We start from the raw sequence: 27,462 nt of genomic DNA on the forward strand, positions 1-27,462 counted from the left end.
AAGGAGTAGTACGTTTTTGTGGGGGTACCTGTGGGATATTCAAACGGAGCTGCACGGTTGGAGTGTATTAAGAAGAAGGCTAGACTTAATGAAAAGAGAGGAGAACCTGGGTGGCTGTGTCGGTTAAGCATCTGCCTTGGGCTCAGGTCATGATCCCAGGGTCCTGGGTTCCTGAGATGGAGCCTTATGTCTGGCTCCCTGCTCAGAGGGGAGTCTGCTTCTCCCTCTGCCCCTCCCCATGCCAATACTCACCCTTGCTCTCTCCTCTGTCTCAAGTAAATAAATAAAATCTTTAAAAAAGAGAGACAGACAGACCTTGAAATGCAGCAGCTCAAATAGCTTTTGAATTGTAGTCGTCTAGGCTTCCAGGCTGATTCTCCACAGTTCTCAAGAACTGTGAAGGGATGTGAGGTGTTTGTTTGTTTGTTTGTTTTTTTAAGATTTTATTTATTTATTTATGAGAGACACAGAGAGAGGGGCAGAGACACAGGCAGAGGGAAATAGTAGGCTCCATGCAGGGAGCCCAATGTGGGACTTGATCCCAGGACCCCAGTATCACGCCCTGGACCGAAGGCAGGTGTTAAACCGCTGAGCCACCCAGGGATCCCTGGGATGTGAGATTTTAATCTACTTGCAGGTTAGCCTGCCACAATTTCATGGATGCTACTAGAAGACATGAGACTCCTTGAGTAAGAGATGGACAATTGATTACTCACAGCAGTGGGCAGACTGAACATTTTGTACAGAGGTTAAGAACAAAGAGGGCACGGAGGACACACATCTGTTTTCTTGACTCAGACTTGGAAAGGGTGCACATCTCTGCTGCTGTATTTCATTGGTGCTGCTGTATTTCATTCCCATGGTCACATTCCACTGGGAGAGGCTACAGCATATAGTCTCATTGAGTAGCCCTGTTACTGTGGGAGAATGGAGAAATGGATTTTAGTCAACAGTTTGCATGTGCACGTCACCCATCCATACATGTGTTTGGAGCTTAGGAGAGTAATGGGACTTGAGATAGGAGTCCTTAAAAGCAGAAGCCATGAGCCACTGATTGTCCAGAGAGAATTTATAGAGCAGAGTTTCTCAACCTCGGTACTGTTGATATTTGGGGCTGTTGATATTTGGGGCTTTCTCAACCTCGGTACTGTTGATATTTGGGGCTGGATAGTTCTTTGTGGACTATCCTCTGCATTGTGGGGTATAGAACAGTATCTCTGGCCTCTACTCACTAGATGCCAGTAAACTTCAGTTGTGACAACCTGAAATATCTCCAGACACTACCAGATGTCTCTGGGTCCCTGGATGGGAGGGAGGCAAAAAAACAAAAAAAAAGAAGAAGAAGAAGAAGAAGAAAGATTGTTTTTTGAGAACCACTGGTTCAGAATAGGAAGAGGGTCAGAGAAGAGCACTGTCAATATGTATGAAGTGGTCAGAGGGGAAAATGAAGTTCCCCAAAGAAAATGGCCAGAGAACTAGGAGGAAAATCAATGGAGAATAATTTCAGAGAAGTAAGGGAAGGAAGTAACTGTACTGATATATAGTTAAACACTGATGTTGTATGCTTTGGACTTCACAAGGAGTTGATTGGTGTTTGGGGCACTGTTTTGGAATAGTTTTGATGGAATGATCCGGGTAGAAACAAGATCTTGGTGAATTGTAGAATGAATGAGGTGAGAAAGACAGTATGGATCATTCCTGCAAGAAGCATTTTGTGAGAGAGAGGAGAGAAATAAGGTAGCCACTGAGAAATAGGGGGTTGCTGAGATGGAGGAAGTTTTTCTCAACGATGGGGGAAATTTTAGCATGTTGAAGCCTGAATGAAGAAGCCTTGCTGTAGTGGGTATTCAGTCAGTGTATATTTCATGAATGAAGAATGAATAGGAAGAGGTAAGGATATAGAAAATAGGAATCAATAGTGTACAGTTCCTGAAAAAGGGAAGACAGAATGGGAGGTGGCTTCTGATTCAACATAAAATCTGTTAGAGCTATCAGCTGTAGAATGAGTTGTCACTTGGCAGTGAGGATACCCCTCTAGTCGTCCAGGTGGATGGATGAGCTCTCTAATGAAAAATACTGCTTAAATTAAGGTTAGGGGTAACACGAGCCTATTATGTTCATGGCAGTGGGTATTGCTGCATAGGATAATGGTTTGGACTAAGTGAACTGGACCGTTTAAGATCTCTTCCTAATTCATTCTGTGATTTTTTTGTTGTTATTCCTATCTTAACCAGCATTTAAATTTCAGCATGAATTATGTTCACATAATAAAGCTTATTGATTAGCCATAAATGTTTTATTTCTTAGATATAGTGTAGCTTAAAAGCACTTATCTTTGATATGTGGATTAGGTTCGCCGGGATCTTCATGTATCAACTGCTGAATTTACAGACTTGAAGCAACAGCTGGAAAGAGACTCAGTAGTCCTAAGTTTGCTTAAGCAGCTGCAGCAGGTCAGTAAACTCAACTCAAACTTCAGTGTTTTGCTGGTGAGAAAGTCATTTTTTTCCAATTGGTCTCATTATTAAATGTGTATCCCCCTGATTCTAAGGTATTTTTTTTTCAAATTTTAAAAACAAATAAGCAACAGACTTGAAATTATAGGATGTATAAAATGAAATACCTAATGACTATGCTTATCGTTTTAGTTTTCTGCTGCTATTGAAGAATATAATTGTGCATTAACGGAGAAGAAGTATGTCACTGCTGCTCAGTGTCTGGAAGAGGTACTAAATGCTTTCTCCACAGTATAAGCAATTAGCACTGTTCTGTTCTTGTTTTTAGTAAATTTTGTGTTCCATGTATCCCTTATCATTATACAAATATATTCTCATTGCCCTGGGTCCAGATGGAATGTCTAACGATGATTCCATTTCATTGCCAGGCACAGAAATGCTTGAAGTTACTGAAATCCAGAAAATGCTTTGATTTAAAAGTGTTGAAATCTCTCAGCATGGAGCTGACAATACAAAAACAGAACATACTTTATCACCTTGGAGAAGAGTGGCAGAAGCTGATTGTATGGAAGTTCCCACCATCAAAAGGTGCTGCTGACCTCAGGTGGACTGCTTTGCTTAATCTGCCTGAACCAGTGTGGCCTCTGAATATGTTCTAAATATTTTATATTGGTGGATAAGATTGTTTCATTTATCAGCCTGCATGGACTGCTCTGTTCTGCAGAATGCTTGTTAGGATCAACTCACCTGGAAACCTAATGTGTCCTCACTTTACTTTCCTTACATCTCTTTCTCTATCCCCGTCACGAGGAAGGAGCACAGGAGGGGAAGATGATTGGGTGGATGGGATTCACGTGATGAGAGTGTAGTGGAGGAGGTGGTAGCAGTTTAAGACCACACAGTTTCCACTGCTTTGTAGATACACCCATTCCCAATAGCCCTAATCCCAGCAGTTTACCTTGGTTAGAAAGCTTTGAAAAGCTCTTCAACCATTTTTTCTCTTGGTGAGGAAAGAAGACTGGGGGGGTCGGTGGGGGGGGGGTGTCAGTAGGATAGGGGTTTGGTGCAGATTTTTTCAGTCCTTGCAGAAAAAAATGGCAAAATCATGACATAGGGGGTGCTTTGCAAGATGAAGAAATAGGATTATTTTGGTCCTGGCTTTTGCTTTATGCTGCTTGGCTCTCAGCCTCTCTGCTCACTTGTAGGTATGAGACTTCTTTGATCTGCTCTGAGAGTATATATAAAGGACATGCCATTATACCTGTTATATTTTCTAGCATTGAATCTTGAAATTTAGTTTGTTTCAGTCTACCTACCCCCTTTTTCATATCCACTTGGGCCTCCAGATTCATTGAATATGTGTGCACATATATAGACACACACACGTATGTATTTTGGACATTTTGAAGGAAGTAATCTAGAAAATTTTGGGTATATTTCCAAGTGGACTTTAAAATTAAGAGAAGATAGCAGTCATATAATTCTTTGTTAAAATACACCCTTGTAATTATTATTATTATTATTATTTTTTATGATAGTCACAGAGAGAGAGAGAGAGGCAGAGACACAGGCAGAGGGAGAAGCAGGCTCCATGCACCGGGAGCCTGACGTGGGATTCGATCCTGGGTCTCCAGGATCGCGCCCTGGGCCAAAGGCAGGCGCTAAACCACTGCGCCACCCAGGGATCCCCACCCTTGTAATTAGGCAGGGTATTTTCTTTCTTTACTTGGTAAAAAGAACATTAAAGAGATCCTAAGTGAGATTAGGACCCCACTCGTCATTCCTTTTACCTCCATTCAGTACATGTATAATAAACAATTTAGGCACATCATTTTGCTTTTTCACTTAGTTTGATTCTTTGAATATACCAGAAAGTCATTTCCTGTTTTAAAGTGATGCCAAGGACATGTATGTCATAATTAAAATTTGGTTGCATTAGAAGTGTATTGTAACAAAACCACATATTTAGGAATCTCAATAGAGAATGACCCCTGCGGAATAGAAGTGAGAATATCTTGTATTGCTGAGACAGCTGATGTTTTCCCCCTTTTTCTTAGATACCAGCAACTTGGAATCTTTCCTACAAACAGAACTCCATTTATGCATTGAACAGTCTCAGAAAGAAGAGAAGACCCCTGTGCCACCAATCAGTTCTGTCCTGTTGGCATTTTCTATTCTTGAGGAGCTACAAATGAAGCTTAAATCATTTGGTAAGGCATACTATGTTGTTTCATTTTCATGAGATCTCAGAAGGTTCAGTGTTAAAGGAATGACAGAGAGGTTTGTAAAATTATTCTCTAGATAATATTGATGATGAAACCTAAGGTTTGGCTTTCTGATTCATCAAATGGAATTCTTATAAATACTACCCATTTTATTAAGGGCTTGGATCCTTTCTTGTCTTTCCTTTTTTCCTTTCTTCAAACCAGCTACTGCTGTTTATTTAATTTGACTTTTTGAATGATTTAAATAAAAATCTTTAGACAGCCTGGGAAACGTCAGTGGGAAAACCTGTAGTGCATAATGAGTGGTGTGTGATGTCACAGTATAGGTATTTTTATTATTAGGTTCAAAGATCTTTTTTGATATGGTGGGGGGGGGGGCATGCTTGCTTTTTAAAAGTTCCAGTGATTTCTGATGAGTGTTCACACAATTTTTCAGGTCAGCTGCTGCTGAAGTATATCCTTAAGCCTCTGGCATCTTGCCCATCCCTTTGTGCTATTACAGAAAGGCAGCCTAACATCATTATTATTCGTTTTGAATCTGTAATGACTGACTTGGAACATCCGTCACCATCTGAAGTTTTTGCAAAGATCAAACTGGTACTGGAAGTGCTCCAGAAACACCTTCTAGGTATGTAGCCCCATGGTAGTGCTTTTATATTTTTATATTTAGGAAAAGTCAGTATTGTTTTTAAAAGTAAGTAATATTTTAAAGTAGATAAAAATGCCCCCAATCTGAATATATAGAGGATTGGAGGGGAGTAAATTATGCCACAGGAGTAAAGTTATCACCTGCTTACTTCATGCCCTGTTTTACATTCATTCTCCTCCCTGTATTGAAAATAGGGTCACCAGTGCTACCCCGGATTCTGCATTTGTAATATTTAGTTGAATTCTAGGATATATTTGTCTCACTGGACTTCTAGTAATGTCACATTTTGGGACTTTTGCTTTAATTATGGGAGAAGCAGAGGTGAATTAAGTACTGTTTTTTTATTTTTTAGAGAGGGAGAGAAAGAGAGGTGGGGAAGAGGCAGAGAGAGAGAGAGAGAGAACTTAAGCAGCTTCACTCCTACTCAGTCTTTTAACCCTGCCATCTCATGACCTGAGCAGAAATCAAGAGTCAGACACTTAACCAACTAGCCACCCAGGCGCCCTGGACCAAGTATTGTTTTACATATTTCAATAGGAAAATTCCCATTAATCTGATAGAAACAAACTAGATTTAACATAAGAGATTACATTCCATCTTAGCCTATTTGTTAGATCTTTGTATATTCACAATTGAAATAGCCAGTTTCTGTATTGCTTTGAATAATTTTTTTGGTTGTTATACTATTAAAAATAAAGTATTTCTGGTATTTTAATACTTTTTAGTTATTTGACTTACCTTCTTTTTTTTTAAAGAATTATTTATTTATTTAGACTTATTATGCTTTTCTCAGTTGTCTTACTGAATAGTCAAACTTTCTTGCTGTAGAAAAGAATTTTAAAATGCTCTTGGTGTTTTTATGCCTTCCTGGTGGTCATTTAACTTACTTATTTATAAAATAACTTCTGTGTAAAGAAAGAAATTGGTTCTAGTTTTAACAGTAGTAGAGAAGGAAAAAAAAGTCTTCAGACTTGTATAAACTGCAGAAATCCAAGGTATTTTTCTTGTGCCTTCAGTTAGGGACATAGTGCATAGGTATAAACAAAGTTGTAAACAAAATATCCAAGGACTGGAAAGAACCAGAGCTCTCCAATGCTTGAATATCCTCTCTGACACTCTGGTCAGGTCCGTGGTCACAGAGCCAACCTGAGCACTGTTAATGAGGGCGAGGTCCCTTCTTCTTGTTGCATTCTCTCCTGCCTCTGGCAAGCTCTCAGTTTTATGGAGTTTTTGTTTGTTTTTTAAAAATCATGTCTCCTGTATCTATAGTAAATACTATCAGCAAAACCTCCATTTTGCAAATTAAATCAAGGTAGTTGTTTAAAACATTTGTTCAAAATACGTTGCTCTGTAATGCCTGCTTTACTGATGCTGTTTCTGTTGTGTGGAGTTGTATAGACCACATCTAATTCCTATTACACGTGATGGACTTTTAAACTCTTTACAGTAGCTGTTACTTTCTCTGTATCTTATTACCAATAGAAACACCCTTAGGTGTTTTTGAATGATGTAGTTTTAAGTTCTTCTTTTCTTTTCTTTTCTTTTTTTTTAAGTTCTTATTTTCATTGCTCTTCTGTAAATATATTCCTTTTCTTCTATGGTCTTATTAAAGTGTGGTATTCAAAACAGAACAAAGTGTTCTGGTGTGAACCAATTCAGAGTAGTTTGGGAGCATTCCTGCCCTCCTTCTCAGTTCCATGCCTGTGTGAGTCTAGCCAGAGGCTTTTTTTTTTTTTTGCCAGAGGCTTTTAATTTATTACATAGTTAACTCACCGAGCTTAACCTAAGTGAAAATCCTGTGTCATACTTGATGTAGTGCAAACTGCTTATCTCCCATCATATGTGTGACTTTTGGGAATTAACATTAATCTTTGTTAAATTTTACTTGATAGAAGTTTGCAATGTGTGTAACTGTCCTTTCCCCATTATGTTGCATGCATAATTGATACCCATGCTTTCATATAGTTTAAGTCAGCAATGATATTGTTGCCTGGGATAGGGTTACATTCAGAGGGTGCTCTGGGGAGTCTGGTACAGTCTTCTATACAGTTTTACTCTGTTCCACTAAGTCAACCCATGCTATACCTGTTGACTTACATATTAGTTTTCTTACACCTAGGATTCTCAGAGCAGAAGACAACTCATGTAGTGTTGCTAGATGCTTTTCTAATCTTTTTATACATATTAGGCTCTAGTTTCTCTTTTACCATTTATTCTTTCTCTTCTGGCTTAGAGACCACTACCTTTGATAAAGAAGAGGGTAATAGAAGGAGTTTAGGGATTTTGTGTTGTCTCTGATATCGGTCAGCCAGCATTCATTCCCTTCCTTCATCTTCTTGATTTAAATATAACCTGAGAATCATATTTTGAATTCCTTAATCATATCCTTAATTCTTTTTGGAATCCTCTATTTTCTTTGAATTTTAGTTTTTCTGAGACTTTGTAAGGACTTCTGCCCTTCCTTTTATATTTGCCTTTGGTTATATGCTCTTCTTTTTACCTTTTAAATCTGTATTTTTTTCTTCACAGCTTTCTTTATTAGAAAGCATTGTCATAAAAAAAAAAGAAAGAAAGAAAGCGTTGTTATACCAACAATAAATGTTAGCTTTTATTTTTTTAAATTTTATTTATTTAGGTTCATTTTAATTCCAGTATAGTCAACTTACAATCTAGATTAGTTTCAGGGGTACACAAAGAAGAAAAGAAAATTTATTTGGAAAGAATTTGGCAAAATATATAAAAAGCCTTAAAAATGTCTAAATCCTTTGAACCAAGATTTCAACTTATAGGAGTCTGCCCTATAGAAATAATCTTAAATTCATAAAACTATTTATGTATAAGGATGTGCATCATAATGTTACTTCTAATACTAAAATACTGGAAAATAATGAAATTTTGAAAAATAGAGAAATGATTGAGTAAATTACATAGCTATGTAATAGATTACTTTGCATAATAATGTTATACTTTATTGGATTTTTTAAAAAAGATTTTATTTATTTATTCATGAGAGCACAGAGAGAGAGAGAGGCAGAGATACAGGCAGAGGGAGAAGCAGGCTCCCTGTGGGAAGCCCAGGATTATGACCTGAGCTGAAGGCAGATGCTCAACGTTTGAGCCACCCAGGCATCCCTTATATTGAATTTTTTTAAAGTAATGATTGGTTTTAAAACTAATTGCTTCTAAAAAGCCAACAATGAGCATTCCATTAAAGGATTAAAAACTTTATTTCCATTAAAATCAGTAATAAGTTGGGAATGCATGCTATCATTAATATTCTTTGGTATTATTTTAGGGGTTGTGCTAATGCAAAGAAGAGAAAATAAGTATGAATATTAAAGAGAAGAAATTATCTTTACATATAAATGATATGATTGCATACTTAGGGAACCAAAAGGCTCTATTAAAACATTTATAATTGGTATGAAATTTAATAATTGTTTAGGTGCAGTATGGAGACATAAAATCAATAACATCTTTGTGCACTAGTAATGATTGGTTATAAATTAAAATATAGAGATATTAGGCTAATAAAATCATAAAATTCTTAAAGATAAGTTTATTTTTTATTTTTTAAAATATTTATTTATTTATTTTTGATAGACATGGGGGGGGGCAGAGGGAGAAGCAGGCTCCATGCCGGAAGCCCGACGCGGGACTCGATCCCGGGACTCCAGGATCGCGCCCTGGGCCAAAGGCAGGCGCCAAACCGCTGAGCCACCCAGGGATCCCCTTAAAGATAAGTTTAATAAGAAAGGAGGACATGTGAAGAAAACCATAAACTTTGAAGGACATAAAACCTGAATAAAAGGCTTTTGTGGATTAGAAGACCATCTCAATAAAATTGTTAGTTCATTCCAAAACAGTATATAAATCTAATATATTGTCAATCAAATACCCATTATATATTTTCAAACTCCATAAAAGCTTCAGCGAAAATATATTTGGAGAATTGCTAATAAAGATTTAAGAAACATTAGTAGGACAATTTTAAAATTAAAACTGTGTTTTTGGTACAAGGAAATCAGTGGAATGAAAAAGAGTCTAGAAGTAGAGCCAGAATAAATGAAAACTTGAAGGATGCCTGGTTTGCTCAGTAGCTGAGCATCTGCCCTCAGCTCAGGGCATGATCCCAGAGTTCTGGGATCGAGTCCCACATCGGGCTCTGCATGGAGCCTGCTTCTCCCTCTGCCTGTGTCTCTGCCTTCTCTCTGTGTCTCTCATGAATAAATAAGTAAAATATTTAAAAAAAGAAAAAGAAAACTTGATGTGTGACCAAAGTCACATTTCAGTTTAGTGGCACAGATCATTTAGTAATGGTGTTAGCAAAATTGGCCATCTCTGCAATAAAACAAAGTTAGATTCCTGCTTCATAGTTCATACCAAAGTAAATTCAAGATGAATTAAAGCCCTCCATGAAAAAACAACAATAAAAAAGTTAGAAGAAAATTTAGGACATGTAAATACTCTGAGGAAGCTCAGACTGCATAAAAGGAAGGATTGACAAATTTGACTACGTAAATGTTAAATTCTGTGTGGTTAACAATACTATAAAGAAAGTCAAAAGACAATAGTGATCTGGGAGAAAATTCTTACAAAATGTTTGACAGGAAGGCGTTAGTATAAGGACTTTTTCCAAAGAAAAAGAATAATAGGCCAAAAATATGAATAGTCAATTCACAGAAGAGAAGGTGCAATTTGTTCACAAATAAAAATAAAAATGTATTGCTTAACCTCCCTAGTAGGGGAATGGAAATCACAGTATCAAGGTGAACTTTCATCCTTAGGTAGGGCTGACATTAAAAGATCTGTATGAGACACTTCTGGTAAGAAAGTAGAAAGGGGGATCCCTGGGTGGCTCAGCAGTTTAGCACCTGCCTTTGGCCCAGGGCGTGATCCTGGAGACTTGGGATTGAGCCCCACGTCAGGCTCCCTGCATGGAGCCTGCTTCTCCCTCTGCCTCTCTCTCACACATGAATAAATAAATAAAATCTTAAAAAAAAAAAAAAAAGAAAAAGTAAAAAGGTAGTTTCTTTCAGTGCTTTTTATGAGTGCCTTGTAAAAAATCATATGAAGCTCTATTATAGTATATATATATATATATGTATGTATATATATATATACACACACCCCTTTGACCTAGTGTTCCACTTTTTAGTTCTTTACAGAAGTGATATCAATAGGTTATATGTTTGAGTAGTGTTGTATACTTGCATACTGGACTGTGCATCATTTGGGCAATAGTTACATAACATGTGTCTGAGCCATACTTGGTACATTCTTTTCTAGGGAAAAGAAATGAAGCAGACATGGAGATGTTGGCTTAAGAGATGGCTATGATTTGTTTGTTTGTTTTAAAGATTTTATTTATTTATTAGAGACACACACAGAGAGAGAGAGAGGCAGAGACACAGGCAGAGGGAGAAACAGGCTCCATCGGAGTCTGATGTGGGACTAGATCCCGGGTCTCCAGGATCATGCTCTGGGCTGAAGGCTGCACTAAACCGCTAAACCACTGGGGCTGCCCTATGATCTGTTTTTAAGTGACAAAAAAGTTAAGTGTAAAATCTATGGCATGAACCCATTTTTTTAAAGATTTATTTATATTTATTTATGATAGACATAGAGAGAGGCAGAGACACAGGCAGAGGGAGAAGCAGGCTCCATGCAGGGAGCCCAACATGGGACTCGATCCTGGGACTCCAGGACCGCGCCCTGGGCCAAAAGCAGGCACTTAACCGCTGAGCCACCCAGGGATCCCCGCACGAACCCATTTTTATAAAAAAGAGAGCAGTCCCTTATATGAGTATTTTATTGGTTTGCTGTGGCCGCCATAACAAAATGCCATAGGCTGTGTGGCTTAAAGAACAGAAATTTATTTTCTCATAGTTTTGTAGGCTGGGAGTCCAAGATCTTGGTATTAGCAGATTTGGTTTCTCCTGAGCCCTCTCCTTACCTTGCAGACAGCCTTCTCACTAGTCTGTCCTCTGTAAGAGTGCATCACTGGTGTTTCTTTGTCTTCTTATAAGGAGACCAGTCCTATTGGAATATGACCTCTCCCTTATGACCACATTTAATCTTAATTATCTCTTTAAAGGCCAGGCCCTATCTCCAAATCCAGTCACATTGGGGGTTAAGGCTTCAACATACAGATTGTGGAGGAGAGTGTACAATTCAGTCCATATCAAGTACGTGTGTGTGTGTGTGTGTGTGTGTGTGTGTGTATACACATTTTTTAAAAACTATAATAGAAGAAGAATACAAACCAAAATGATAGCATTGGTCACTTGGGCATGGAGAAAGAAGCTTGTGGATATAGAGAAAGAAAATTTGGCTTTTTCTTTATAAATCTTAGTGGTTTGGGACTTGTCATAACAAGCAAATTTTGTTCTTGCCATGAATGATTTTCTAGAAAGTATCGATTACACATTTTTACCAAGGAGCAGAAATTCTGAACATACAAATACTTGTAGAAGAAATTTGAAAGGTTATCATAGACTTGCCACTAAAAAGGTCACTAGTCAGGCACAGAGAGTTTATACTCATTTCTGTGTATACTTCAAATTATAGATAATCCCTGTGTTAATCAAACCCTTTCGGTCAATAGAAAAATATGTCTATGTCCTACGTAAGTTTTTAAAAAATAGCATGGGGCTCCTGGATGGCTCGGTCAGTTAAGAAAGTGTCTGCTTCCAGGTCCGGTCAGGACCTCAGGTCCTGGGATCGAGCCCCATGTCAGGCTCCCTGCTCAGTGGGAAACCTGGTTCTCCCTCTCCCTCTGCCTGTCTGCCCCCTGCTCATGCTCTCACACTCCTTCCCTCAAATAAATACATAAATAAAATCTTAAAAAAATAGAAATAAAAAAACAGAAGCCGGCATAAACAATACCAAAATGTAATAATGATAGTTTACACCCAGAGAAAACACTGTAGAACAATTTTACCTTTGGGTTTTAAATGCAAACATTTACAAAATGTAGTAAATTAAAAATCCAATATCTTTAAAAAAGAGACCTTAGGGATCACTGGGTGGCTCAGCAGTTTGGTGCCTGCCTTTGGCCCAGGGTGCGATCCTGGAGTCCCAGGATCGAGTCCCATGTCAGGCTCCCGGCATGGAGCCTGCTTCTCCCTCCTCCTGTGTCTCTGCCTCTCTCTCTCTTTCTCTCTCTATGTCTATCATAAATAAATAAATAAATCTTAAAAAAATAAAAAAGGGAGACCTTGCTGGGGTGTGGGGCGCCTGGATAGCTCAAGTGTTTGATTTTCTGCCTTGCTCACATCGTGATCCTGGGGTCCTGGGATCGAATCCCACATCAGGGTCCCTGCAGGGAACCTGCTTCTCCCTCTGCCTATGTCTCTGCCTCTCTCTGTGTCTCTCATGAATAAATAAGTAAAATCTTTAAAAAAAAAAAAAAAAAGAGCCATTGCTTATTCTAGGAGTGCAAAGGTATTTAACATAAGAAAGCTATCATCCAGTTTATTATGTCAGCATATTAAATTGTATTTAGTAATAGATTTCATATTAAATTCCATGTCATTAGATATGGAAAATATGACAAAATTCAGTTACGTTTTTTTAATAAAAAGCTAAAATAAGAATAGAGTACTTTTGAACAGTATAGTGAAATATATATATTTGCTAAAAATGTCTCAATATTGTTTACTTTATTCTCTTTTTAAAAAATCAGATTTGTTTTGCTCTGTGTTAGTAAATTGCATCTGCCATTTATTGTGAAATGTGTGATGTTCTCTTTCAGTTTTTTTTTTCCTTTACTGTTCCCATGATACTATTCACTTTTACATCTTCACTTAATTCTTCATTGGTAGTATACCTTGTCCATGGTTATTTTTCTTAAATTTAGAAAAATAATTATAATTACAATTAGCATTTCAATTTAATTGCCTTTTACAGTTTATCTAGGTACCAGTGTAGCTTGTGCTGTATGCATAAGTATTCAAATAAATGCATTACAGTGTTATACTGGTGCATAGAAAAAAATAATTAGAATGGAATGGATCTGTTTATGCTGACTGGCTTGGTGAGGTATTCATGTGACGTACTAGAAATGATGTGTGCCTCTGACATGAGCACTACAGACAGTGTAATAGCTTACATGGTACAGTAGTTAAAGTGATGTTGCAGTCTTACTGAAACAGCAATGTTGTGCTTAACAAAACTACTTTACACTACTTCCTTTTTTTCTTTTACTTCAAACTTTTTATTCAAAAGATATACAGGTCCCATGTACCCTTCAGCCATTTCCTTCAGCATTAATATCTCGTCTACCTTTAGTATAATACCAAACCCAGCAAATGGACGATGGTCCAATTCAACAGAACTTATTCAGATTTCACCAGTGTTATCTGCTCTCATTTGTGTGTGTAGCTCTGTGTAGTTTTATCATACGTAGGTCCACATAGCCACCACCATAATCAAGATATGGAACTATTCTATTGCCACAAGCTGCTTTGTGTTCTCTCTTTATAATCACATACCCTGACTTCCATTTTTTTAAAAAGATTTCATTCATTCATTCATTCATTCATTCATTTATTCATTCATTTAGCAAGCACACAAGCAGGGTAAGGGGCAGAGGGAGAGAGATGCAGGGCTTGATCTCATGACCCTGAGGTCATGCATGACCTGAGCTGAAATCAGGAGTCAGGTGCTTAACCAACGAGCCACCCAGGTGCCACTCCTCTTTGCATTCATTTTTAAACTGAAATAGATTTAAAAATCTTAAAAATTCGGTTCCTCAATCACACCAACCACATTTCAAGTACTCAGCAGCAAAATGTGGTTGGTGGCTGTACAAATCTAGACTTTAGACATCGTTAAGACTCTCAAGGCTCTGAGATAATATGGTTACTTTCTTTTAAGTTTCTTATCCTCTAAGGTCGGTGAATTGGGACTAGGTTAAAAATAGCTTATGTCTTTTATGGTTCCTCTTCCCTCTATGTTGGCCACTGTTTCTTAATTATTTAATTAATTAATAATATATTTTCAATAATTCCATCCAAATATGTTGGGGAAAATAACCACCATACAATATACTATAGAGGTATTGAAGTATTCTGTTTGCTAGGTTAGTTATCATCCTGTAATGTAAGGTGTTTTTTGATATTTCACTTAGGATAAACATGCAGCTCCTAGGCAAAGATGACAGAGGATGTTCATTCATTATTAAAGAACTGGGATTTTATTGAAGTGAGTTTCAATTTGGTATGCAGAACTTCGGAGTGCTTGTCATGTAACTTGATCGGTAGATTTGCAGTAGATGATTACTGTATGATGTGGATAGCTTAATACTTTATTGTTGTAGAGTACAGGCAGTAATACAGTGCAGATTGCTCAGTTCAGCAATGAGACTAAAGTAATAATTGTGTGCCATGCTTTGTCCCACGTAGGCAGTTGAGATAGCTGTAGAATGATCTGTGCTGTTTTCTTCCCCATGCTAAAATTTCTAGAATTCTAGAAAACTAGGAAACTTGAGAATAATCTTAACTGTGAATGGCGTCTTGTTTAAAATATTTTTGTTTGTTTCAGATTTATCTCTTGATACTGACCTAGAAAATGAAAAAACATCTAAGATCATATTGGCTGAGATGCTTGGTGACATGATCTGGGAGGACTTGTCTGAGTGCCTCATTAAAAACTGCTTGGTTTATTCTATCCCAACTAATAGCAGCAAGTTGCAGCAGTATGAAGAGGTGAGTGCAGAGATATTACAGAAGGTTGGAAGAGACTGTAGGTACCTATTGGTATCTTTTGTTTTTCCCTGGGGACCTTTTGCACTTTAGTGAGATTTTTAAGGAAATTATTAATAGGGAGTGAAAGCAAATTCTCTATTACTTCATTTCTCTCCCTGCTTTCTACCTTTTGATTGGGAAGTATGTTTTCTTTTTAAGTATATTTTCATTAGTAAGATACCTTTGGAAAACAATTGTTCTTTTATACTTGTATCAACTATTGTAGCTACTGTGTGACACTTTACTTTTTTGCTTTTTAGCATTTCCTTGAACACTAAAATAAGTGTATTTATTTTAGAGATCTTTGCACTTTTATTAAGTAGAATCAGAAGTTCATATTGAAGATAGTATTCCTAATGGATTTTGGGCCAGAAGAATACCTAATATATGTATACCTGCTAACTGCTGGTCTGTTGTAAAACTTAAATGCCTACCTGGTCCCTGTTAGTTTTTGTGTGTTGGGTTTGAAATTCCAATACTGAAATGGAATATGTGTATATAATTCTTTCTTTTTTCCCCCTTGTCTCTCTCAGATCATACAGTCCACTGAAGAATTTGAAAATGCCCTAAAAGAGATGAGGTTTTTAAAAGGAGATACTACGGATTTGCTGAAATATGCCCGCAACATCAATTCTCATTTTGCTAACAAGAAATGTCAGGATGTGATCGTGGCAGCTAGAAACCTAATGACCTCTGAAATTCACAACACTGTGAAGGTACTGGGGCTTATCACGTATTATGTTGTGTTTAGGAGCCGCGTGCATTTTTGAGACAAATTTGGTAGAGTGGAAGAGAGTATGACAGTTGCTGAGCTCAGTGAGAGAAGTTACTCATCTTGCAACGGGTAGTTCTCTCATCTTTCAAGGGGTCCTGATAGCTGCCTCTTCCCTAGGTTACTGTGAGGCCCAGATAAGATAGTGTACACGAAAGCGTAGTATACACTGAAAAACCCAAGTAAATATCATAGATTCCTGTTGTTGAAATTAACTTTATTACTTGAGTTTTTAATCCACAATTTTGTGATAGATGTAATTTGGCTTTCTGAGTCCAGAGATTATACATTGCTGTAAAAATGTTGACTTCATCTCTTAGGCTAGCGGAGGCACTAGTTTTTGTTGTTGTTGTTGTTGTCGTTTTAAGATCTTATATATTTATTCATGAGAGACAGAGAGAGTAGAGACATAGGCAGAGGGAGAAGCTGCAGGACTCCATCTGCGGACCTCGGGATCACAACCTGAGCTGAAGGGAGATGCTCAACTGCTTGCTGAGCCACCCAGGTGCCCAGAGGCACTAGTTTTGAAGTCAGAGTAATAAAACAAACAAAAAAGATACAATTTTTGTACAGTACCAACAGTTACCTGCAAAGTCAGTGGGCTCTTTAATTTGCATGAAGGGTAATTTACTCCTTTGACCTTAGATAAGTCGATGTATTTTCTTTTTATTTTTTTAAATTTATTCATGAGAGACACACACACAGAGAGAAAGAGAGAGAGAGATCCAGGCAGAGACACAGGCAGAGGGAGAAGCAGGCTCCATGCAGGGAGCCTGATGTGGGACTCGATCCTGGGTCTCCAGGATCACGCCCTTGGCTGAAGGTGGCGCTAAACCGCTGAGCCACCCAGGCTGCCCTCGATGTATTCTATTTTTTTTTTCAAGTTTTACATATATCAAATAATATTTGGTAAGTGTAAGGTATTACTTAAAGTAAAATGTAAACTAAGGTAGTCCCTTAATAGAACATTTCTCAGCTCTTTTTCTCGTGTCACAGTCATAGGGATGAGGCTCTTCCCTTCGTCCCTTCTTTTTTTTTTTTTTTTTTTTTTTTTTTACCCTTTGTCCCTTCTTTTGCGATATTCCCTTGGAGGTGCCCTGTTACTGTGTCCACCTAACAAAATAGTTCATCAGCCATTTGAGAGGCACAGGTTTGAACACATTTTGAGGTATTTTGGATAATTAAGGAGCTGTAATCCACTCAGTACCAGCAACTGTGCTGTGGGGTTTTATTTATTTTTACATAAATATCATTTGATTATGTAATTATCCTGCACAAAATCCAGGGGTTTCCCATCTCATTTAGAAAAAGAGTAGCCTGACTATAGCCTCCAAGGCTTTGTAGGGTTTGTCCCACCATTCCGCTCTACCCCATCTCCCATTGCATTCTTCTTCAGTTACTCTGCTGCACACACTTGGGACTCATTGCTGTTCCCTGAATTGGCTCAGCCCACTCGGTTGCAGAACCTTTGAATCTCTTGTTCCCTCTTGTTGGAACATGTTTACCTGTATGACTAGGGGTATGACTGTTCCCCTTCCTGGCAATTCTTTTTAAAATTGTGACCTCCTCCTATTCTTATGCCCTTTTTTCCTTGCTTTTATGTTTCTTTGAATCTCTTATTATTTATTGTTTCTTTCTCTCTGGAAAATAAGCTCCAACGTGGGCTTTTTTTTTTCTTCCCCACTGTTTTGTCTACTGTCGTATCTCCGGTACCAAGAGAATACTGCTACATAGTGCTATGTACTTAGTGCTCAGTAAATATCTGGTAAATGAGTTCATATATGACCCACTTTCCTGTCTCGTGACTTCTTGATGTAAATAGGATTGTTACTGGATTGCTCTGTGGCCCTGGGCCAAATCTTCTAACCTTTTGGACCTCATTTTCCTCTTCTGTAATGTGACAGAATTGAACAAGACAATCTCTGAGCTCCCTATACTCAACTAGCTCTGACACTGTGACTGCATTTTCCTCAAGAACTCAAATCCTAATAGTAGCTTTCTCTAGGTCAGGGTTTCTCAGTAGTGGCACTGTTGACATTTGGGACTAGGTAATTCTTTGCTGTTGGTTGGGGTGGGGGTGGGGGGCTCTTTTGTAGGATGCTTAGTAGTATACCTAACCTTTACCCACTAGATGCCAGTAGCACCTCTCCCAGTGGTGACAATGAAAAATATCTCCAGACGTTGCCAGATGTCCTCCAGAGGGCAAAATTGTTCCTGTTTGAGAACCACTGCTCTGGATTTGATCCTGGTTCTTTCTGTTGGCATTTAGGCCCTGGGATTAGATCTTCTCCATTGCCCAACTTTGAAAAGATCCTCTTTCTTTTTCTAAAAACCATTTTCAGCTAAATGGCCTTTCATGGTTTTCATCTAAATTCCCTCTAAACCATTCCTTGTGTATAGCCACTATTTTCCCCTAAGATCTAAAGCTACGTTTTGTTGTGGGTCTTGTTTTGACATTTTAACCTGACAGGCAGCAGATTAGATCTTACATGCTTCCATCACGGGTTCCCTCACCTTCCTTAAGAAGTCACTTAATTGGGTCACGTGAATTTTGGGCCCACTCTTTTTCAGACAAACATTAGCATTTTTTAAATCACCTCTATAATGTTTTCCTTCTACTCTCTTAGCCATAAATTTGACTGCCGACCCTGAGACATTTGTATTGTCACTTAAACTTCTTAATAGCCCTTTGAAGTAGGTTTTATTATATCATTTTATAGATCAGGAAGGCAAATTTGGTGACATAACCATTTTTTTTAGAACTTGGAGCTTTTTCTGTTAGAAACGTGGTGGGGGTCCAGCAAGTGCAGAACAGGACTGCTGCTCTTGCAGTGGAGCCTGCTGTTCCCACCTGCTTAATCTCTTTTTTTTTTTCCTTGGCCCTTCTGGTATGTTTGGAAAATGAGGTTTGAAGACCATTATTGTAGGACAATTTCTTCACTTTACTATGAGAAGATTGAGGACTAGAGAGATTAAGTGACTTTGTTAAAAGTCAGATTTAAAAATATCACTGATGTTTGCAGCCTAGCAGCCTGGTGTTCTTTCAGGGTCTTGATACATCTAGGAATTTCCATTCTGTATAAATGTAAGGGAAGCTTTTTCGGTTTTGATTTGAAGTTTTGTTTTGTTTAGTGGATGATATGCTAGCCTGAATGGGTTATTTTTTAGACTGAACCAACACACGTTCCTGGTAGGAAATAATGTGTTTAATGACAACAGGACACACAGTTATACTTGTCTGCAATAATTTCATAGTCTGGCCTGAGAAAGATGATTTCTGGAGGTCCTTTTATTTACCTGAAATCTTGGGCCAGTTTCCACCATTATGAAGAATACACAGAAGAAATGGAAGAATGCCATAGTAAAGGGGATTCTTTATTTTCTTATGACATGCTCTCACCCAAGATTGAGCAGTCATTAAAATCATTTCCGCATTTATTCAAATCTTTTGATTGTTCTGTAGAGCCACAGCTGGGTCATCATGCAGGCCACCAGCATCTTATCCTTTCTGTATGTTTGCCTTTGCATTATTCTCAGGACAATACATTTTCTGTGTTTTGTGTTTGAATCTTAGATTACTCCTGATTATAAGATAAGTGTGCCAGCCTTACCCTGTCCTGAGAAGGATGAGAAGCCACAAGTACAGAATATGCCCAAAACTCACTTTAATGAGGTGGTGAATTTAGAGCCTGAAAATACATTGGACCAACATTCCTTTTCTTTGCCCACGTGCCGCATCAGTGAATCTGTGAAGCAGTTAATGGAACTTGCCTATCAGACTTTAGTAGAGGCAACAACCAGCAGTGATCAGTGGTAAGCGTTCTGAAAATGGCAGTGACTGGGTTAAATGCATACCGAACCTAGACATTTATTAAGAAAATTAGTTGAAATTCTTTGGGTTTTCTTATCCTAACATTAGTTAGTATTTTTTTTCCTAGAAAAACAGTGCAGCACACAGATACATACTGATAATTAACTTTTATTTACAGTAGCATGTACTTCTCACAGCATATGTTTAAAGTGGAAACGTGTATGGATGATGAGTGGAGTTTCTTTAACATTAAAGTTAATCACTTTTTTTTACAAAAAGCTCTTTTAATTTTTGTTTGACTTTTACTTTTTATATGAGTTGAATGATGTTATATGAGAAGGCACACATAAAGAAGTTAGAATACCACCTCGAAAATGATCAGTACTCAAATGTTTATTTTATTATTACCGGTGGCGGTGGTAATAATGGTTATTACACCATCTACTCCAGTCTGCCCCGGCCGTTTAGCTTAGAATTCATTTTACCTTTTGAAAAACAGACCCTAATTATACTTAATTTACATTTTTAAAAAAGATTATATTTATTTATTCATGAGAGATACAGAGAAAGGCAGAGAGACACAGGCAGCGGGAGAAGCAGGCTCTTCAAGGGGGGCCCTATGTGGGATTTGATCCCAGGACCTCAGGATCACAACCTGAGCTGAAGGCAGATGCTCAACTGCTGAGCCATCCAGGTGCCCCTACGTTTTTGTTTTTAATGCAATAATAGTTTGTTGGAAGGCCAAAGGTAGAAGAAAAAGCATGGAATGTTCTGGAGATCTGATTTTACCCTTGGAGGATGATTTCTCTTAATCTACACTATATTCAGGTACTTCCAACTCTAGTCCACATCTCGTTCTGAATCTCTTTTTGCTTTGTGAGCACCTCTCCTACTCTTAGAATTGAGAAGATGTAGAGCAGACTGACAAAAGTCTCTCTAGTTTGAATCTATGGGTAGCAGTTCTTTACTTTTCATCCTCACAGGAGAGAACAGTCCCACCTGGACCTGACTTAGCCACATTGCATCTCAGGTGGGCTTCCAGAGCTTTCATTTCGATCTCTACCTGCAAACAAACTCCTTTATTTTATTCTGCACTAGAAAGAATATATTTACCAAGATATTTCCATGACTTCAGTGAATTGTGTTCACAAGTCAATCCAGTTTTAAATATAAGTAGGAAGAAAAATACATGTAAAAAGTATATACTCCTTTGGCAAAATAAATTTAAGAGTAACTGTTATTTCACCTGATATATGTTAGACCAGAAGTTAGAGATACAAGGCAGTATTTCCTCCATTTTTTGATAACACAGAACACCAAACAGTCATTTTGTGTACTGTGTATCTATATGCATTCTTTCCTCCAAAACAAATAGTTTTTACCAGGACAAACACAGGCATGTTATAACTTACTTCCCTATTACCAAACCTTATATAGCAACACGTGCAGCAAAAATAAAATGAAATAATTTCATCAGGTATCTTAGTAATCAGGTAGTAACAGTGTTTTGGGATCTAGTAACCATGAGTTGCTTTTCTAAATATTTGTGGAATTCCTGTGACTTATTCAAGGTACATACATAGTTTAAGATATTCCTATGTGAAAAAAGAAAAAAAAAAGATATGCCTTTGTGGAAGTAAGCTGTACAAACCGTATATTTGCTCTGAGTGCATTTTAATAATAATATTCAGGTGTTCTAAGGCCAGATTTAAAGGGCAAAAAATTTTGAGGTTAGATCCTATCCTAGAAATGTTGATTCATCTCCTTGCATTGGGGGAAGAAGGAGAAAAGGTGAAAGCTGAAAGTCAGACTGATTCTAAAAGAACCAAGTGAATGCCTTTATTGATACCTTGCCCTTTGCAGAGTGCGTCAGTGAGCAGGTGACATTTGCTTGAGGCTTAGCTCCATTTGTTACTGAAGGGATACTCTGGGTATTGGCAGAACACAAATTGATAATGGGAAAGAAGCTTTGGGCTAATGCTGCTGTGCTTAAATTATTAGTAGATCCAGGTTTTTAGAACTGCAGTCTAGTTAGCAAATACTGGTGGAGAATATTTTTCTACCTAGATTAAGGGTGTTTTCAGCACTGACCAAGGCAGTGTTCTCTTAAACCGTAGTTTAGTTAGTGCACATTAGTTGATAACTAGATTAGTTATCAACTAATGTGCACCGAGTTTGACCTTTTTTCTCATTGTCAGTATCCTTATGCATTTCTGTTGAAACTTTTTTTCTTCAGTGCTGTTCAACTTTTCTACTCCGTGAGGAACATCTTCCATTTGTTCCATGATGTTGTGCCAACATATCACAAGTAAGTGATATGTGTCTGATTTCTGTATGATATGATGTGTCTAAAATGGAAGTTGGGTTAAAACCACCAATTTTATATTCCCACCAAAAATATTTGGGTTACTGAAATTCACAATGAACTGGAATAAACCACTAAAAAACCACGTTTAAAGAATATTGGTTATTAAAGTCTAAACATCAATATAGTTTAAAATTTCCCAGGTGACTCTGATCTGCAGCCAATTTGGAAACTAGTGAATTAGAAGAGTTGGTTGTGTAAGTGAAAAAGGGAATTTGGAGGAAGAGGAAGTGAGTCCCCACTTCCACAGACTTGTCAGCCTTAGATTTGAAGGGAATTACTGTGTACCACTCTGCTAGGTTTGCATACATAGAGTCAGACACGTGAACATCTGGGTTCCCTTGCTCTTTCTTTTTTGTTAATCTGGAATAGTATTTCAGGACCTAGTTGCACTCAGAACAGCCTCACACTGCCTGGGATGTGAGTGATGAGACTATATCTCGTCATGTATTTGTACAGGAGACAGTTGTGAAAGCCTATAAGTATATTAAAAGAGAAGTAACTTTTCATCCATCTCAGCTTCAACAATTTGTGATTTCTTTCTTCCTTTTCACCTAGGGAAAACCTTCAAACACTGCCCCAGTTGGCTGCCATTCACCACAACAACTGTATGTATATTGCTCACCACTTGCTGACCCTGGGGCATCAGTTCAGATCACGTCTGGCCCCCATTCTTTGTGATGGCACTGCTACTTTTGTGGATCTTGTACCCAGCTTCAGGAGACTTGGTAACGCATACCTTAAATTGGGGAAAACATACTGATTATGCAGCTTTTCAGCCTAGTATCTTTGTAATTTGTGAGTTAGGCAGGTAGATGTTAGGTGGTGGTCCTGAGGTATATTGGAAAGTGGGAGAGCATTTAGTTTGCAGCTGTTCCCTTTTATTTAATTTTATAAAGTGAATGTAGTCTTTGTGGAAGTATTACTTTTTCATGACATGGTTTCATGGTACGTTAGAGATCCAAGCTGCATTGCTGGTGCACAGTGAATTCACCAAATCAGAGTCTTGTCAACAGAATAACACGTAATGAGATTTGTATTGTGATAATTCTGTTAGCATTATTGGTAAGAGCTTACTAATGTCAGGGCTTGTTTTTTTGCAAAACCTTAGGGTAGCTCTCCATTCTACTACCTAGCTTTACTTGGGATTATTAAAAATCAAAAGAAATGAAGTGTGGGATGAATCAATATGTTTACTGTAATGATAGCCTAAGAAAAGCAGAGAACGTATATGATTCACTTAGCTTTTTATTTCATGACTTTTCCCTTAGGTGGCTTAGATATATCAGAAAAATAAGTAGCTGCTTCTGAATAAGTAATGTTACTTATCTGACCCTGTACAGACTATTGGGAAAGACTTATCATCCTGAGAGTGGGCTTGGAGGGACTGGCTAATGTATTAGAAGTGATTATTTCTAGCAACCTTAAAACAGCTTTATGATGTCATCTGGCAAGCAGTTTCAAATAAGCACAATAATGTATGATTCATGCTTGTCTCCCATCTTCCACCCTGGATTTGTAGTGTGTAATTGAACAACTTTTAGAATTCTTTATTCTACTTCCCCACCATAGGGACAGAGTGTTTTTTGGCTCAAATGAGGGCACAGAAGGGAGAACTCCTGGAAAGATTATCAAGTGCTAGAAACTTTTCCAACATGGATGATGAAGAGAATTATTCTGCAGCAAGTAAAGCAGTCCGGCAGGTGGGCAGCTGCTTTCAGCTCTGAAATTTGTGCTCTTTCTCTAGATAATCTCCCCCTTGTGTTTTAAGCAGCAAAGAAAATAGCTCACTTGATTCACCACAACCCCCATCAGAAAATACAGATACCTTTTACAGTCACGTTTACAGTCTTCCCTTTCCTTGTCCCACCAAGCCAACAGGAAGCTATCTTTCTACCCACCCAATAACGTGACTAGTTATTAATAAGTCTGTCATAGCAAGGTTTTGATCCATAAACTTGAGTTTGAGAAATTTGAAATACTAGCTTTTATTTCAGTGTCCCTCTCTCCTATATGATTTGTCGTGGTTCTTTCTGTTTTGTGTTTTTTTTTTTTAATGAGCACATGGTTTTTATTTATTGATTGATATTTTTTATTGAAGTGAAAACTACATACAGTATTATATCGATTTCAGGTCTACAGTATAGTAAGTTCACAATTCTGTACATTTTTCAATGCTTGTGATTTATCTTTTTTTAAAAAAGATTTTATTTATTTATTCATGACAGACAGAGAGAGAGAGAGAGAGAGAGAGAGAGGCAGAGACATAGACAGAGGGAGAAGGAGGCTCCATGCAAGCCTGATGTGGGACTTGATCCTGGGTCTCCAGGATCACGACCTGGGCTGAAGGCAGACGCTTAACTGCTGAGCCACCCAGGCGTCCAAATGATTTATCTTCTTATAGTGGTTTCCCGTTCTCAGGATAAATGTACATTTCATCCAGCAGGGATATCACCAGAGTCATATATTCAAGAAGCTCATACTTTTGATGACTTTTACCTCACCTTCATATAATGCCTCTTTTCCCATACACGCGTGATAAATGTGAATGTAAAAAATAGAGTTGCAACAGTCTCTCTTTCACATCAACAGCTATATTCTCCTGACAGGTACTACACCAGCTGAAGAGACTTGGAATCGTGTGGCAGGATGTCCTGCCAGTGAATATATATTGCAAGGCTATGGGGACTTTACTCAATACGGCAATTTCTGAGATCATTGGCAGAATCACTGCTCTAGAGGTAAAGGCCATTAGGTGTTTCACCAGACTTGGGATGGCAGTTCTTGCCTCCGATTGTTGCTTTACTAAGAAAATGATGTTGAAATCTCATTTCTAGTCAACACAGATGGTAGAAGAAATTGCTCATGTTTTATGTCTAACTCATTATACTGTTATTTTTTTTTCAGTTTCGTCTTAATTCTGTTTTGCTAGAGACTTGCTAATTTCTATCTTTTATACTTAAATAAGAAAGTAGGATTATACTGCTTTTCCCTTTAGCATCTATGTGAATTATGAAGGAGGAGTCTGGAAACTGGGTAGTCCCTAGATGTATTGTAAGGTAGGAAGTCCTATATTTATTTAATTTGCAAGTGCATGAAATTTTGTGGTAAAGTGAAGTGCAGCCTGGTGCAGGTACTTTTGTAACACACTGTTGCAGTTGGGATTTTAAATGTGAGCCAATGTGCAGGTTGCCTGGACTCTGCCAGCTGATGTCTCTAAAGCATAGATTGGTTAAGTCCTTGTTTATAAAAATATCCCTTGCTTTGCAGCAAGTGGTGCAGCATTCTGCTGGAGAAATGGGCTCTTTCATGCAGGCAAACTAAATTATTGACAATCTGTTGAAACATATTTTGTGTCATTCTAGCTTTAGAAGTATTGTCAGAAAGCTGCTGATACCTCCTTATGTCTGTTAAGGTGTACTAAATTGGTTGGAAAACATGTTGCTGTAGCTGACCCCTTGGATAGCATGCACCAGAGATTTGCCCTTTCCTTACTGGTGAGCTGGCCCAATTCTTTTATTTTGTGTTCCCTCTCTGCAAAACCAGGACATCTCTACTGAAGATGGTGATAGATTGTATTCCTTATGCAAAACAGTGATGGATGAGGGACCCCACGTATTCGCACCTCTGTCTGAAGAAAGCAAGAACACAAAATACCAAGAAGAAGTTCCAGTCTATGTGCCAAAATGGATGCCATTCAAAGAATTGATGATGATGTTACAAGCCAGCCTGCAAGAAATTGGGGATCGGTGGGTATAACCCTTTTTATAGGGGATTATCACTCACATGCTCTCTCTTTCTCTCTCTCTGTGTCTCTCCAAAGATAGCTACAAAGTATTAGTGCCATTGATAGCAGTACTTTTCTCTGTTTCTTAATTTTGCTTAGGAAAGAGTTTCATATTGAGTAGCAGTAGTCGAGGCGAGGCCTTTGCATGGCCTGTAATAGTGTAGATTTCATTACCACTTTCCCATATTTGATAACATAAAGGCTTCTTTTTCATGTTATTTTGGTCTTGAGCATATTGTTCTGACACACTGCACCAATTATCTTACATTTGTAAGAAGTACAACCTTCTGACACCTGGATGGAAATTGTTGCCTTGTTTTAACCCAACAGTGGATCCATTTTAATATTGGCTTTGATTTGTTAACACAAAAGTGACTTTTATTTGTACGGAATAGTCAGCATCAAACCACTGTTTGATCGACCAGCAGTACTTCTGTAGGGAGTACAGTGGCTTTAGAGATTAAGCATCATACACATAGAGAAAATTCATCTTTTCTTAATTCACCTTTTCTTAAAGGTGCCTGATATTTTTCCCCGACACCAGAGACCATCAGTTAATGTTGCCATGTGCAGTAGTTGTATGCTTTATTGCATCATACTTAGTGTGCAGAGCTCATTGATGCTGCACAGAAAAGATAAGATATGGATTAGTTACACATTTATGGATGCTCCCATTATTGTCTGGTAAATTGTTGATGAGTATGCATACTTTGCAGAGGAAACTCCCTGAGTAGGCCTTAAGGTCCTTCTCCGTCCTTACAGCTACTTGTCTGCCTGCTTTGGCTTGCTTTATTACTTTATTAAAGATGCTCCAGTGCATTAGAGCAGTCTTCACAGATGTGTCTTGAGTTGTTCTCAGCATATGTTGTCCATCTTAAAAAATGAAAATGAGATTTCTGCCTGAAAAAAAAATCAAATCAAAATACTTGCAATTACATTAGTACAAAATTTGATTTATTTATTCTTATTTACAAGTCCTTAGTGGGTAATAAGATGTCTTTAGGTAAGACTCCAGAGGCAGCAGATAAGACATTTTCTTTCTGCAGTTATAAAGGACATTGCTGCAGCCTCGTAATCATTAATTCTTTTTTGTGAGAACAGTTATAGTACTAGTGTATCTTAGCTTCTTGTTTTCTGCCTATAAGGAATTCAGTAAACACAGAGATCTCAGTAAACATAGGGATGGTAACTAATGGGGAAAATTTTTTACTGAAGAAGCTACCTCCAGTTGTGTAGTTTAAGTGTTTTAACATTATAAAAATATACATATGAAGAAATATAGTATATATACATAATCTACTTACAGTTTAAAGAAAACCAGTAGTGTTTGTGTACCTATTACCTAATGTAAGAAAGATATTACCTGTCCTGTGGAGACTCCCGTATTCCCCTCTCCAGATGTTTCTCACCAAACAGCCACAAACAGTCTTGAATTTTGTGGTACTTCTCTCCTTTCCTTTATAGTTTCACCACACTTTCACATATCCGTGAACAATATAGTTTAGACTTGCTCATGTTTGAACTTTCTATAAGTGGAATTTTCTATCACCTGCTTCTTTTGTTCAATATTTTGTTTTTGAAGATCACTCATGCTAGTACGCAGAGCTGTAGTTTGTTTTCACTGTTGTATCATATTCTATTTTACAGA

General features: G+C 37.8%; 1 protein-coding gene across 1 annotated transcript in view; it reads left to right on the plus strand.

The window, feature by feature from the left end:
* ZW10 (zw10 kinetochore protein) overlaps positions 1–27,462 on the plus strand; it is a 35,287-nt gene that overhangs the window by 6,575 nt on the left and 1,250 nt on the right. The window contains exons 3-15 of the mRNA XM_041772814.1: positions 2,352–2,453; positions 2,649–2,726; positions 2,885–3,044; positions 4,514–4,666; positions 5,118–5,309; positions 14,877–15,040; positions 15,613–15,795; positions 19,426–19,664; positions 21,899–21,970; positions 22,586–22,755; positions 23,600–23,730; positions 24,637–24,768; positions 25,574–25,776. Of these exons, the coding sequence (XP_041628748.1) occupies positions 2,352–2,453; positions 2,649–2,726; positions 2,885–3,044; positions 4,514–4,666; positions 5,118–5,309; positions 14,877–15,040; positions 15,613–15,795; positions 19,426–19,664; positions 21,899–21,970; positions 22,586–22,755; positions 23,600–23,730; positions 24,637–24,768; positions 25,574–25,776 (1,979 nt within the window). The remainder of the gene's footprint in view (positions 1–2,351; positions 2,454–2,648; positions 2,727–2,884; positions 3,045–4,513; positions 4,667–5,117; positions 5,310–14,876; positions 15,041–15,612; positions 15,796–19,425; positions 19,665–21,898; positions 21,971–22,585; positions 22,756–23,599; positions 23,731–24,636; positions 24,769–25,573; positions 25,777–27,462) is intronic.

This window comes from Vulpes lagopus, chromosome 10 (genome assembly GCF_018345385.1).
Source record: "Vulpes lagopus strain Blue_001 chromosome 10, ASM1834538v1, whole genome shotgun sequence".
Classification (NCBI taxonomy): domain Eukaryota; kingdom Metazoa; phylum Chordata; class Mammalia; order Carnivora; family Canidae; genus Vulpes; species Vulpes lagopus.